Source organism: Dermacentor variabilis, chromosome 10 (assembly GCF_050947875.1).
Source record: "Dermacentor variabilis isolate Ectoservices chromosome 10, ASM5094787v1, whole genome shotgun sequence".
Classification (NCBI taxonomy): domain Eukaryota; kingdom Metazoa; phylum Arthropoda; class Arachnida; order Ixodida; family Ixodidae; genus Dermacentor; species Dermacentor variabilis.
In genome coordinates, this window is record NC_134577.1 from 50,928,914 (window position 1) to 50,944,053 (window position 15,140).

At 47.2% G+C, this 15,140-nt stretch overlaps 2 protein-coding genes across 6 annotated transcripts in view; both read right to left on the reverse strand.

Annotated features, from left to right (window-relative positions):
* The window catches only part of LOC142560530 (uncharacterized), a 28,195-nt gene extending 25,880 nt beyond the window's left edge, over nucleotides 1-2,315 (reverse strand). For 2 of the 5 annotated variants that reach the window (XM_075672703.1, XM_075672704.1), the window contains exons 1-2: nucleotides 1,441-2,310; nucleotides 830-995 (exon numbers count right to left, since the gene is read on the reverse strand). In XM_075672703.1, the coding sequence (XP_075528818.1) occupies nucleotides 830-995; nucleotides 1,441-1,608 (334 nt within the window). In that variant the 5' untranslated portion in view covers nucleotides 1,609-2,310. Of the gene's footprint in view, nucleotides 1-829; nucleotides 996-1,440 lie in introns of all 5 variants that reach the window. The other 3 variants (XM_075672701.1, XM_075672705.1, XM_075672702.1) reach the window with 3 other exon arrangements.
* A 7,506-nt stretch (nucleotides 2,316-9,821) lies between these two features.
* LOC142560532 (endothelin-converting enzyme 1-like) lies at nucleotides 9,822-15,117 on the reverse strand. The gene is made up of 2 exons (XM_075672707.1): nucleotides 15,023-15,117; nucleotides 9,822-10,729 (listed from the first exon to the last, which is right to left on the reverse strand). Exons 1-2 carry the CDS (start codon nucleotides 15,044-15,046, stop codon nucleotides 10,424-10,426), a joined length of 330 nt encoding a protein of 109 aa, XP_075528822.1. The 5' UTR covers nucleotides 15,047-15,117; the 3' UTR covers nucleotides 9,822-10,423.
* Nucleotides 15,118-15,140: the final 23 nt, after the last annotated feature.

Genomic DNA, 15,140 nt, shown 5'->3' on the forward strand with positions numbered 1-15,140 from the left:
CTTGTTTTGTGCCAATTCCACCAAGATCAACCTGCACCAACTAGGCCAACAAGAAGTCCTACTCAGCCAAGCATTAGCTCGATCGGATACAGGGTCGCATGAGGGCACATGCTTGCAGCGGAAGAAGTCCGCTGATCAGCACGAAAACAGGCGAAAGAAACGAAGATAGTTGTTCGCTTTAGTACGTTAGTTGTTCCCACCTAGCCTCCACAGCTTGCGAGCTGTCGTGCCATTCCCACCTTTGTCGTCGAGCCAGCTAACACGGTTCCGCGTCAATTTCATGATCACGATAATGAGCCGATTTGTCTCCACTGCAGGGTGAAGCCCTCTCTAGCTTTCTTCAACTACCTACCCCTGTCCTATACGTAAACTGACTCCGTTTTATGCTTATAAGTTTCCAGAACTCATGGCCCCTTCTAACCTTGCGTCCTCCACCTCTGCGTTCTGTTGCTTTAATAGCCTTGCCCAAAACTGCTCTTCCTAATCTAAATAAAATATTAGCTGCGCTCCCTCGCTTTCCCATCAACACAGCTGTCTTCCTGTCTCCGAGTTACGCCTGATATTTTTTTCCGTTCCAAGGCTGTTATAGCGGCACTAAGGTTCTTAGGTCTCATTGGCTCCCTACGTTCTGAAAAACAGAATGCATTTACATTCATTTTATGTTTGAGTTGTTCCTATAGTTCCTTCCGTCGCTTACAATCAACGCGACAATCGGTGTGACGGCCAGTTAGCGTTCCGCGTTATTGAAACACTGCACGCCCGACGGTAAGCTCCGGAACTGTCACGATTCCAGCACTCCCGCGGCGCCATATATATACAAGTTGCGTACCTCGCTTGTCCTCACCGAGGTCGACGTGGTGGGAGAGGAACACCAGCGACGGTCGCAGTCCTGCCATGCGCGCGATGTTTCGGAAGCGCGAAAACTTGGAACAGAAGATGTCAACGCACACGTGCGAGCCGCCCAGCGCTGAGGCGAGGGCAGCCCGCTCCGAGTCCTGCAACGGCGCGCTCACGTTTTCACTGCTGCTTGCCGCTTCTTTGAACTATCACACGTGCTTCTAGTGGTCCACATCCAGTTTCACAGTATAACCTCGCATTCAGCAGTGTGTTTACCGATTCTGAGCTCTGAAGCTCAAAGCTGAGCACAAGACGCTGTGACAAAAAATGAGAGATGGATGGAGGTGGAGAGAAGTAATACTGCAATAGTATACAACGCTGGTACTCCGACGGCACAATACTACTACAATACATACTCTAAAATTGGCACTTCTACAATGCTGCTTTAATAATGTAGCCGAGCTACGTGAGTGCGGTCGCAATCAGCTAGTGGCCCCACCTGCATGGCTGCGAAACGGTGCCATTATGTTATACATATCCGTAGGCTGCTTCATGGCTTATTGCTGGAGAATTGGTCGCAGAAACGGAAGCGACGTGGCTCACCGGCGTGCAGCAGACGGATACCGAGACCAGCTTCCTGCGCAGCAGGGACAGGGCGACCGACTGCCACAGCCGGTTCACCTCGGCGCACGTGAAGAGCTCATCGGTCTCCAAGTAGTCGAGGACGCTCTCCACCAGGAAGTCCCTGGCGGCGAAGGGGCTCTCCTCCATGGCGCGACCGGGGGCTGGGCTCTTCCAGAGGTTCCAGCGGTGCAGAACGCGGCCGCACTCCGCGTGGCGTTTTCTTCTTCTCTGAAGGTGCGCACGAGCCTCGCGAGGTCATTCGCCCACCTGCTTCTTCTTTTCAAGTTGACTGGAGTCGTAAAAGCTTCACTGTTATATATTCTCATTAAATATACTGATTATCTTTTTCAAATATTTTCATTGTATTTATTTTATCACTTAAATTCTGAATTCTGCGGCCAATTCCCATCGTGGTTGTGTGCCACGCGCATGCTCCTGCGCCTTGTATCGGACGCAGCAACAACCGCAAGGCGGCGCCCCGTAGAGCGAAGAGAGCACCTGTAAAGCGAGATACAAGAAGGAACAAGAAGTATCCGCTCGCTGCAGTAAAGCTAGGGAAACTATGCAGCATGTTTTATTAGAATGTGAAGACGTCTGCCCAGCGGTCGACTTAGGCACCACTGGCCTCCTTGACGCCGTTGGGTTCAGCGAGAGCAGTGGAACAGTAAACATGGCCGCAGTAGGGATTAGTAAGAGGCGATTAGAGGATTGGTGGAAGAAAAGTAGGGAAATGACAAAGAACGGAGACGTACAAAAGCAAAGTTTACAATAGGGGTCAGGAAATTTGGTTGTGGGAGTTCATCGTGTTCTTTTTTCTTTTTTCTTTTTACCTAGGTAGGACATTAGGCAGTATAATAGCAAGAGCTTGGTGGCGCAACCCACCGCCCCGTTCCAAAGGGTATGCTCATAACATCCATCTATCCATCCAGAGCGGCTCGCGCGCTCTACACATCGGTACATCGCTCTGTACCGGAAACGAAGATAGCGTGGCGATAGCGCCACTCAGCCTTGAATTGATGACTGACTTCGTATTCCTGATGTAGAATTGCATCTTGGATCATTTCTATCGCTCTCTCTTTTTTTCTCTTCCAATCCAAAACGCATTCTGTTCCCTCCGCTGCAATTTCAGCGGCATCCCGGCTCCATATACGAGTTCAACGAACTTGGGCACTTCGTGCTTTACGTGGATGGCACGGTAGAGACAAAAGCGCGCGTCGAAACTGCGATCCTTGTCCAGGCCGCGCATGCTGAAAAAGAAAAACGTTCATCGCTCGCTGCGCCGCATTTTCCTGGTCTCGGTACCGAAGATTCTGTCGAACTTACCGCTCGCACACTATACTCACACACGTGCGCGTGCCACCTTCACGCTTAAAGCGCAGCGCACGCGGTTCTTCTGCTGCAAGCTACGCATCAAGCACCCGCAAAAACACGAAAGCTAAATACGTCGTCCCCGGAACTACGCTGGCTATGCAGCGCATCGCTCTCGAACAGCATCGGCTGCACCCAGCTTTGTGATGCAGCCGCGGATGCGGCTCACGTGATGGCTGTATGGGAGCGCGCAGGCGTTGCCGCATCTGGTTCTTACAACCATACGAAGTCAGGGAAAGAAGTGGCCTCGAGGGGCGCTGACTAACACTCCTATAAGTGTTATATACCGGATTATATCTCAAGTCTATAGGTGACTATAGTTGTCGCTGCCACGTTTCAAAGGCTATGCCAGTAGAGATCAGAGTTATAGGGGCTAACCTTAAAGATATAGGGCTAACCACAAAAACTCCAGAAAGTGGGCAGTAGGATGGCCGCCGCGGTAACTTCATTCGCAAAGCACACACCACACGCGCATTGCGGAAGATGCGGGTACGCCTCCCACCTGCGACAAGTTATCTTTTCGTTCACTCTCATGTGCATTTGCTTTATTGTTTCTGAACTTTGTTTAAACAAAACACTGAGGTGCAATCCTGTGCTTTCTCAGGATGCATTGGTTGTTGCTTCGTACGGTTCGGACACGCCGTGGTTGCTTAGTGGCCTAAGCGCGACGTCGCGGGATCACATCGCGGCCGCATTTCGGTGGGGGAGAAATGCAAGAACGCCTGTGTACCGTCCGTTAGGTGCAAGTTAATGAACCCCAAGCGATCGAAATAAATACGTAGTCCCCCACTACTGCGTGCTTCATAATCAGATCGTGGTTTTGGCGCGTAAAGATGTAATTTATTTTCACGCGGTTCGCGCTGGTTTTGGCACGTAAGGTGCCAAATTTAATTAAAAAATGAACAAAACAATTCTCCAATTCACAGCGAGTGCTTTCCCGCATATCAGGGCCGATTATCAACGGCGTAGTCATTCGCGCAAAAATATTTATGACCAATGATAGCTTTAAAAAAAAAAAAGACTATCGAAAGCGCGTAAGCATTCTCGATAGTGTTTAAACGCTACGTCCCAGTTTCTTTGATACCGACACGCCCTCCCAAGCCTTGCAGGGCTGGTCTGTGATAACACAGCGCATACATATTGCGGTGGCGGCCATGTGGTGCGCTCAGTACCCGACTCGTGCTTCACTGAGCTAGTTGCATCCCCCACAAGCCCACGATGGCGTCATACGAGTTGCCCGCAAACGCCAGACAGGCGATGCTTAGACTCCGCATAGAAGAAGCGCGAGGCAACCTCCAGGAATTGAACGTATCTAACTGCATCGTCGCGAAACCGGGAGACATCCTGTGGTATATATCCGGCCTGGAAAAGCTTCAAACTCTCAGGAGTGTTGCGTGTCCCTTCAGTGCGAACTTTCTTCTGGACAGCCTGCTCAGGTCGTTGGAGAACGTGACTCACCTCGAATTCTCGCTTGTCGACAGCAAGGAGGATGCCGAAGAGCAACAGATCAAGATCAGGCATATCAAGCACGTGGCGAACGGGCGTAGGAAAGAAGAGACAGGACTTGGCAAGGTGTTTGTCGAGGTCGAGGGCGAAGAGAACATGCAAGTGCTCTCCGCGTTCTTGGCGTACTGTCCGCACGTGACGGACCTTCACGTTCACGTGGTGCATCCTGCTCGCTCCGACGTAGCCTTCTTCCAGTTCTCTGAGACCTTGGAAGCCGATAGACATTTCGTATAAAGTGCCGCCAGTTTTTCAAGCATTATGTCTCCTCCATGTTTGATTAAATCGACTGTTATTCCATCTCCTGCCGCTTTTCCCTGTTTCATGTCTTACAAGGCCCTTCTAACTTCGTCGCTGGTTATAGGAGTCTCTGTAACCTGTTCATTACTGCATCAATGAATGTATCGTTGCTGCTCTGGGTACTGTACTGGTCATTATAAAATTCTTCCGCTGCTTTTACTACATCTTCGAAATTGCTGATGATATTACCCTGTTTATCTTTCAATACATACATCTTGTCCTACGCCTAGTTGTCTTCTCATTGATTTCTTGCTGCGCCCATTTTTTTTACTGCTTCCTCAGTCTTACTCGCGTTGTAATTTCGAATATCACTTATTTTCGCCTTGTTGATAAGTTTTGACTGTTCCGCGAATTCCATCTGATCTCCGCTTTCGATCTTTGTCGTTTCTTAGGTTTTTCGTTACTTCGGAGAGTTTACCTACAGGTTGCCTAGTTGTACATCATCAGCCTAGTTGCACATCCTGCTGAATTGGGAGAGAAGATAACAAATTATTCAATAAATGTGGTGAAAGAATGTAATCCCTGTGGCATATGCCTCTCGTATGTTTATTTATACCTGACGTCACCCCATGCTTGCAACAAAAAATATTCGTAAATCCGAAAGGAACTCTTGTATCCAGGCCACTATCTAGTCTGGAACAGCGCAACTTGCTTATCTTGAAATAAAGATTCCATGTTCGACACTATCATAAACTTTTGCAATACATAAATGTACTAATGCCAGGACATCTGATAGTCCTCACGAGTCGAATGTGGCTGTCTAAATCAGCGTGAGCTGACCATATGGAATATTGATGTCCAAGTATTTTTCTCTAGCACAGTATACCCTGCGATAAAGTAAATTAATTGAGACGGACGTGGTTTGCTTTTTCAATTATTTTGATTGTATTTCCCCTGCATTCTCAAGTTCCTCTTCGTTTCGCATAGTACTAGCACATGTCTGTGAATGGGGTGGCCAGCTGATCTAGCGACACAGCAACAGCGATAACGTCGAGAATTTGTCCGGGGTGACAGCAGCCGTTCTACCTCTTAGCTTGCACTCTGGGCCGGTATGGTTAAGCAACGGATCATTTTTTTCGTTAGTTTCGTTGCTTACTGTGTTCGCTTCTTTTTTTTTCATTTTAGGTTGAAGCAACGCCTTTTACTTTGGCACATTTGAGACCGCACTAATGTCCAGGAATTCCCTTGGACATGGGCGTTCGCCTTGGTCAACCCCTCTTCAAAATGGACTACCTCTAGGCCTCTCTCTCCGCAGGTGCGTGAGCAACACTCCCGTCGCGCTGCAGGGTGCCCTTGGGTGGAGACTTTGCCAGCTTGAACAACCCTAAGGCTGTCCAGGAGCAACTACATGCGGTGGCTCCCGACTACCAGAGTATCACTGGTATCCGGCAGTTTGGTCGAGGCGAGACAGTGTGCAGGTCGCCAGACCAAACGTGTGTAGCGGACCTGCCCAAGTGTTCCTCGTTTGCATCCATCCCGGTGAGTGCGTGTATACAACATCTTTCATGCATAAAGAGTATCGTGTGTGGCGTCGACTCGAAACTGAGTTCACTTGAGACCTTGGAGAAGCTCTCTGTGGCCGGGAGTGGTAGCTGTTTAAGGCTGAAATCACGTTCCGGATACTAAGGGAGTCCTCATGGAGTCGGTGATTGCGACTTTCGCCGGTGCTTCTTGTCCATCGGAAATTAAAGCGTCGCCTTTAGTGTTCACAGTTGATCCGCTGGCGTCACGTCCCCTAGAATGCCGGAATTGCTGGTGATATGGCTATAGTGCTGGCGATTGTAAATCTGCTTCACGATGCTGCACATGTGGTGAGGGTCACTCTAACAGTGATTGTGTGGCCCAAGATGATAGATGTTGCCTTTGTGGTGGATCACACCCCGCAGGCTATTCAATCTGTCCAGCTTGAGTAAAGGTATTAGAAATAATTGCCAGAAGGAGTTGCTTTACTAGAGTTCCGGCCCGTCGGACAGTTTTTTCTAGCCAATGCATATTTTCCTTCAGGTGTTCATGACGCGAACCCTTTGTATACTATAATTACTACTCGTAGAAAGGATATGTTACTAGCGGGGGACATTAACTCCCATAGTAATTAATGTGATTTAAAAACAGGACATCCTACTATTCAGGACAACCTACTATGGTCAGAGGGTCAGCTTGCTTCTGCCCTAGACTTGACTTTACAAGCTCAAGCCTATCCTTGACCGCCTGGTCGACTGTTGATTATGCCACAAATAGCGACAACATGCCGTTTATTTTTTATACGTCCACTAACCTCCTCAGTATCTAATATGTGTACTTTTATATATTACAGTAAATTTTAAAATTTTTTGCGATCCTCATTGGCTTTCCTGACTGATGCAAGTCTCAAATCGAAAACATTCAGCATTCATTCTGTTTTAACCCCCTCCCCCCCCCCATTAGAGCCCAAGAAAAATCTACCAGCTACGTTTTTTTTTTCGTGTCAGATGATCTTTTCACACTGCAAATACATTGTGAAAGTTTTGTGAGAGCGCTTTGTTCTTTGAAACGCTACGACAGTGTACTTTAGAAAGTGCGCTGGGCCTTTATGGGAGCAAAACCTGATGTAGTTCACGAAATAGATGTATGCTATATCCTGGAGCTTCCAAAAACAAAAAAGGCTCTGCAGCGCAGCCTTCTGGTGGTAGCAAAATTAGCATTTTAGTGGGAAAATATTGTTTGTTTTGGAGGTGGTTTTACTTATCACACCCGCCGTGGTTGCTCAGTGGCTATGGTGTTGGGCTGCTGAGCACGAGGTCGCGGGATCGAATCCCGGCCACGGCGGCCGCATTTCGATGGGGGCGAAATGCGAAAACACCCGTGTGCTTAGATTTAGGTGCACGTTAAAGAACCCCAGGTGGTCAAAATTTCCGGAGTCCTCCACTACGGCGTGCCTCATAATCAGAAAGTGGTTTTGGCACGTAAAACCCCAAATATTATTATTTACTTATCAAGTGTGTAGAGAGAGAGAGAGAGAGAGAAAACTTTATTTGGTCCATTAAGGGTTTAGCGTTCGGTCTTCGTCTTCATCGCTGCAGACGTTTGACCTTCTTAGCAGGGCTGGGCCCCTAGTCCAGGGCTCCACTGAGCCGCGCTGCTTCGCTTGCGTGCTGCACCATTGCCCTTTGGGCGGCGAGCTCGCAGCTGGTGAGCCGGCTCTCCCACTGCTCCGCACTCGGCGTTTTGTGTTGGTGGAATGTGTAGTTACGTTTACACTCCCAGGTTATATGGTAAAGCGTGGGGGTTGCCCCGCACCACGGGCAAGTGATCCTAAATTGTGTAGGATACATCTTGCTTAGTATATATAAGTTAGAGAAGGTTCCCGTTTGCAGCCTCCGCCAACTAGATGCTTCTTGCTGTGTTAAGGCTTTGTGTGCCGGGGAGTATCTAATTCTCTTGCCTCTGTGGTAGTTCAGTAACTCTGAATAGCCGATCTCCACGGTGAAGTGCTGTCCCAGGGCGTGTGGCCGCTCGACTCGGTACGTGATCTCGCGAGCCAAGCTGTCTGCCCTTTCATTTCCTTCTATCCCCGTGTGTGCCGGAATCCAGATTAGTTTGTGGGTTGCGGTGTGTCTGAGGTGTTCTGCCTTGCGGAGGATAGCTCACGCAGCCCTGCAGATTCAACCCTTTGTGTAGTTCCTGCATGTCTCTTTTGAATCCGTTAAAATGACCATTGATGTGTCTTTTCAATAGCCCTCAGCCGCTGCCAGCGCAACAGCGACCTCCTTCGCTTCCACTATCCTGGAGCTACGTGTAGTTGCGCAGCTGATTAGCTTGCCTGCGTTGTCAACCACTACCGAAGCTGCCTTAATGTAATTTGTATGTCTATTGCATGGATACAGTGATGCACCCGTGAAAACCGTGTTTTCTAGTTTGGCTGAATGCCTTTCCACATAATCTGCCCGCGCCTGCCTTCTGGCCGCGTGGAGATTTGGATCCATGTTTTTCGGAATGGGATTGACCTGCAGGGTCTTACGGATCTCGTCGGGTATATCGGCGGATCGATCGAGATGCCTCCTTGGGTCGCGATCTAACCTTGTCAGGATCGCTCTTCCCGTAGCCGTGTCTCTGAGTCGGTGAAACTGTGCTCCAAGCTGTGCTTCTGCCAGTTCGGCGAAGGTGTTGCTAATCCCTAGCTGTAGCAGCTTGTCGTTCGGTGTGTTTCTTGGTAGGTGGAGTGCCGTCTTGTAGGCCTTCCGCAGGATTGTCTCTGCTTGTTCCGTTTCGCTCTTGATCTTCATCAAGTAATAAATACGGGCTTTGCTGTTGCTTTCACAGGCGCGCGCAAAGCAAATATATTACTGACGCAGATCTAGATGCGATGATTGGCGATGTATACAGGCATTCAAAACTAAAGCAATTAACATTACGTTCAGTGGTAATTGAAACATTCAAGAGACTGGTGAAATCTCCTCCAATGACAGTCGGTTCTTGCATTACAATCCTGTTGTACGATTTCTAGGTGTCATTTTTGTCAGAATTTTCCGTCGTTTCAAGATGCGATGTCTACGCCTGGTTCACCAATCTAGGTTGCCTTAATTTTATTGCATAACCCACCTCGAATGGCATAGGAATATACATAGTGTTGTTTTGTGTTCCCTCCCACTCATTTTCCAATTTGTAATAAATTATGGATGAATCATCTTTTTGAATAATCCTCATATATTATCGAAATGGTTTCTATTTATCTAAATTTACTCTAACACTGCTCGCTACCTTATTGTCTGAGAAGACAAGAGCATAGTCATCTTTTTCGGCAGCAAGAAAGGAACCAGGAGGAATAATAGCAATGTTGGTGTAATTCTAAACACATTTCTTTCCTGCAACTGTCTATGAAGTTCTTGTAACCAGTCAAAACAAAATTATTTTCACGAAATATAGGTAAATAAACCATCGCGCGTGCTTCGAGATCAGGTACACCCCTCTAGCATACACGTAGGCCCAGCGTAAAAGTCCACCTGGATTCATTTTCTTGCGAAAGTATACATATGTATCTTAATTGTATGGAATGTCATGAGTTCATCGTTTACACACTTCTTTCCTAAACTTTTCCCAATAACTTCAGCTTCAAGAAGCGTATGCTATGCTATGCTGTGCCATGCTATGCAGTCGTTGCGCAACTCTAGCCTTGGTGTTAATGGGACTATCTTGTGCAAGCTGTGTACTCAGGGAATTGGTTTTATTTTCACTTTCCTTTTTTGAAGTAGGGGGGGTGGGGGTGGTATAGTCTCGCAGCAACTTTCCGTTATGCTGTGTTTGACGTACGAATTTCCCTTCTCAGCTGAAAATTAATGTCAGGCTTTAAACACCGGACGAAGCAGCACATTGTTAATTTACTTAACTTCGACATCAGCTCTTGTACTTAGAGAGAAAAAAAAGGAAACGATAATAGGAACGCGACAAATATTTTCCCACAGCAAACATTTTGGAAGTATGAGCAGTCATTCTCTGCGTAAGTGACTATTAATGCCGAAAATAAACCCTGCCAATATCCACGACCGGAAACGATAATTCTCATTACAATACAAACGAACGCCTTCCCGCAGTCTGAATGTATTTCGTCCGAAAGGCTGTCGACACGAGCTGCTGCGAAACACCACAAGTCTTAATGAGAAGGCAAAAAAAAAATGTAGCACAACGTTATCTTCCTGACTGCACGAAGTGTACCGAAGATAGCGTTCATACAGGAATTTTAGATTTGTCACAAGTATACAAAACTTGACCCATTTCGCTCAAAAGCCAAGTCGTCGTAGTCGTCAGTGCCATTCGGTCACAGCAGCATGCACCTCTGCATCGGGTTCATGGGCGACTGGGGCGGGCAGCCGAACACGTCGGCGAACTCTTTGACGTGCTTAAAGGCGGCGTCGCACTGCGCATGCGCGAAGCCGCCGGAGCGTGAGGTGCCGCCGCTGCAGCGCGTGAAACACGCGGCCACGAAGAACAGCTGGTCTCGAGAGAGGAACTCCAGGCCCTTGGCAGGATTGTCGTCGGACGCGCCGCTGCTCGACCGGTAAGCGTCCAGGCTCGTCTTCAGGGAGATGGGATCCAGGTATCGAGCCCAGCTGCTTTTATCGCGCTGCATACAGAAGCAGGATTGGCTGTGAAGAGACGCATTTGTACGACAAGTCTTCCGGTGACATGTGAAGAAGAAAATGACAAACATTACGCATATTCAACTCAAAACTTGCGTGAAGCGACGTTTTCGTGAAGCGGTCACATAAACTCTGCGAAACAAAATGCGATGCATGCAGTTGTGTCATTTCCATCTCATGCAACGTGAAGCCTCACACAATATCTAGGTTTACGCACCGCACAGGTAGCAACTTTATTATTGTAATAAACATGCACTAAACGTTTCACGAGCTATGGTGAAATGGCAACGCCGAATCAGGCGAAAGCACAGCTTAAGACGTCGACGCTGCAATGTCACGTGGACGAGGGCCGTTCATTATGTTTGTCACGGCAAGAACAGTGGTGAGAAGCTTATGGCACAGATGAGGATACGAAACATGTGTAAGTACTTCTGCGGCTATCCAGTGGCACCAGAATGAAGAGGAAATATGGCGAAGTTTAACTTCGTGAACACGGGTTATGCGCAAGCATATGGGTGCTTTTCCGGAGTTTATAAACTATGCCATCTTGCCTGGCACGTCTTATCGTCTTATCGTCTTATAAACGTCTTATCGTTGTAAGAGTGGTGTTTTTGGTGTTGTAGAATGGCAATTTACTGATGCAGAAGAAATCATTTTTCACTTTAGTGTCCCTTTAATCACGCCAATCGCACAGACAGCATGTCCGCTTGCGCGTAAAAGAAAATCTCCTACCTTAGCTTTTCGCCCGGCTCTTAACGCTTTTACATCGACAACACGTTAGTTTCGTAGTGGACACCGCCATCGTCCCAAAGCCTCTTTTGCAATGATGGCCTCCGAGACGTCGGAGCGCTAGGAAAACAGCACGCGCCGCCCCTTTTCTGAGGCCATGTTGCGACATGCACAACGTTGTCCGTGTGCGCTGTCTTAGCAGTAGCACAACCAAGTGCGTTTACATACCCTGAGCCCCGAGCCCAGCCTGTTTTCTTTACTCCTTCCGCATTCTTTTATACGACCGGCGGTTTTCGTACCATATCTATGGCTGCGCAAAATCTAAATCTCTCTATTGCCTGCCGCGATATCTGAAATACTCTGAAATACATGCATTGACCGGAGTTGCGATTATTCCGGTACCATTCCACCATATTAAACACCCGGGATGGAACCGAAATGGGGTCACGGCATCAGTCGGGAAGATGCAATGGGAATGGAATGAGAGCCCGGGATTCTGGGGTGAAGTTGGAATGGAATGGGCAGATATTCATGGAGCACTAAATGTGATTTTAAGCGAGACTTCAAAGAGGGTGAATTTGCGGATTATAATAAAGTAGACTAGGTCAATTTTATTAAATTTCTCAATACTTACTCAAAACCGTATCTTCCGGTATCTACCAATAGGTGACTACCTCAGTCACGATAAAGATAAGCGACACAGTATTCTGCATTTCCGAAGACCCAGAAGCCTTTCTGCGTTGCAATGTTGAAGTGATATTAAAGACAGCATCTTTTAGTTGTGGAGAATTATTGTAGCAAGAGCAAGCGATTCGACACTGTATAGGACTGAGAGGGCGAGATAACAGGTGGTCAGAGAGGTGTGCTAGAAAATATGGTGCACCGTTAAAATGCTAGTGAGGTTTAAACAAATAATAGCGTCCTTAAGAAAAATATGTGAATGTGTTTCGCTTTTATTTTAGCCATATAAGCGACAGAATAATCTGGCTGGAGGCACGACACGCACACCGATGCAATATTATTCTGTACTTTGCTTTACTCGAATAAATACTGTTGCATAAGTAGTACTGATTTTTGGATATGGTGGATGGATTTTATTTAGAAGGCAAACCTTGCTCGTATCGCCGCGTGCGATGTTGTCATGAACCGCCAAGCGTGTGAGCAGCTCAATTGACACTAACTTCAGCGGTCACGAGTGGGTAGCTGTAGGCTAATAGTATTTGCCAGATCGTTGCACCTTGTAGTCTAAAATTATTTGGCTAAAGAAAACATTAGGCTTAATCCTAAATATAAGAAAAACTGTGTAAACACCACGAAACGAAAGTGCTTATGAAGGCGTCAGTCACTATAGAGCTTTCTTTTATTTTTTGTTATTAATTTGAAGAAGTGACTGTGCCTTTGCTTTTTTTCTTTTTCTTTTTATTCACTCGTTCTCAGGTGGGAGGAACTTCGAAAAAAAAAGGCACCACATGAGAAGCTGCTGGTCCATTTTCCCGAAACTGGCATGTTTTGTAGATATGCGTGTGTTATGGTCGCAACAACTGAACGCATTTTGTAATAACGCCACTTATTCGAGACTTCAACCTGCGCACCGAGCACACGTATCTACTGTCAATAAGAGTAGATATTTGAGATTACAGGCAACAACGCACTGCGAAGGCAAAATGCACTGAGCGCGTTTGCTTCTTTTGCGACGAAATAGTACGGATCATTATTTGAAACGTTGTTAAGACACTCAAAGTATGCTTTTCACTTACTACACACGCAAAGGCTCAAGTGTTAAGCAATTATAGAGAAATTGTTTCACACTTATTAAACTTGGAGGAACGGAATTTATTTACTATAAGCCACTGCAGGAGTGGGAATGATCCAACTTTAAGCATGCCGAGGAGTTAGAAGGAGTGAAATTATGGGAATCTCAACTCTCCGGAATGGAGTGGATGGAATGAAAAGCCCCACTTCGCAACTCTGGCGCTGACGTTCATCCCTCGGAACGGCGGCGAGTGACGAACAATACCGCACGAATTGCGAACGATGCGTGTAACTTCCATGGCTTGCGGGTTCGGTTGCAATGCATGTTTACATTGGGGCGTGGCATCCATCCCCACATACGGCAGTGGATAAACTATTGCAGCAATGGTTCTTGTGCGACTAGAAATGCCCGAAAACGTTGCCCGCGTCTATTCACGATCCCCTGAAAAATGTAGATTATTCATTGCGTGTACGTTAGTAGGTACACCCGTGAGCAAAAGTATACGGACCAGGGATTGCGCGATAAAGCCGATTTTTTTCCCTCTGCCTGTGAACGCAATTTGACATTGAGGACTGCAGTCCAGACTTGGCATTGCGAAATTTCCAATGTACTCGTCAATTTCAGTTTATGCATGTTAAATGCAAAGAAATTTAGTTTTTTTCGGAGACCCTGTGGTCCGTGTACTATTGCTCACGTGTGTGCGTGAGACATGTTACGGTCAACGCGCGGGCAAATTATGAAGTGTGCGGCCTCATTAAGAGCTAAGCTGTAATTGCTGAACGATTGTTCGATGCCTGTTTAACATCGTTACGTGAAACACGTACCGGTTCTCCCGTTACTCAGGAAGAACGGAAGGGAAAATGCGAGGAATTGTTCACTTCGAGAGAATTGAGGCCACGTTATTACGGATAACGAGTAATGAAAGCTTGAAGTGTGTATAGGGTATATACGAACTTTCGAAATTTCCGAATACTCGATTTCTTCCTCTATTCGTGCGTTATATGCGGGGCGTGAAGTAGGTTTATATGTTGCTAAAGTAGGAAACGTGTTCTGGGTAACGTACGATGAAAGGTTTGCTTGCGTAACTTACAGCTTTGTAAAGATTACCTGTTCAAGCGTTCCACAGCCAACAAGCGTATTTTAAGACCCACGAAGGAATTTTTCCAGATGTTCTCAAATAACTCAACGTGAACAGGGAGTGTATTATGCGTGATGGGCGGGCAAAGTTTCAAGCGCGTCAGGTGATTACGTGATTTGTAGAAAATGTTAACAATTTCTACAAAGCGCCATACGGCCGTTCCCAGATTCCTAGAAGAACTGTACGGTGCATTGAGCTCACGTTCGGCGGAAATATGCTATAGGTGATGAGTCAAGCAAGCTTAACGTTTCAGACCCAACTACAATTGCTGCAAATGATTTCTGAACTTCCATTTACTGCGTGCAACGAGCGGCGTCTCGGGCGGCATCTTCAGCAAGCCGAAGACGCCACCCGAGTCCACGGACTTCGAGCCGCTACCTGAGGCCACCACAGTCAAAGATGCCGGACCATTCTTTTTAGTAAAGTTTTCCTTCTTCTTCTTCTTCTCATGGAATCAGATTCTGATTCTACAAGGTCGCACAGATGCGCTGTTTTCCTTTTTTTTTTCGCCTCTATCTACCGTCTCTCCGTTCGTATATACTATGCAGAGAGCAGCGGCGCGTGCAAGGTATGCAAATGTTACGATCACCGATTCGAGCGGTTTACACTCGTGGCAGCTGTTAGGTAACCCTCGCTGAAAGTTCATTCCGCACTCACCAAAGACGGAGAGCTGCCCTGCATGCACTTCAGGTACGTCTTGACGGCGGGGTCTATTTTGGACTTGGAGTAAGCGTCCAGGAACAACTCGCCGAGCCCCTGCGCAACGAGGCTACCC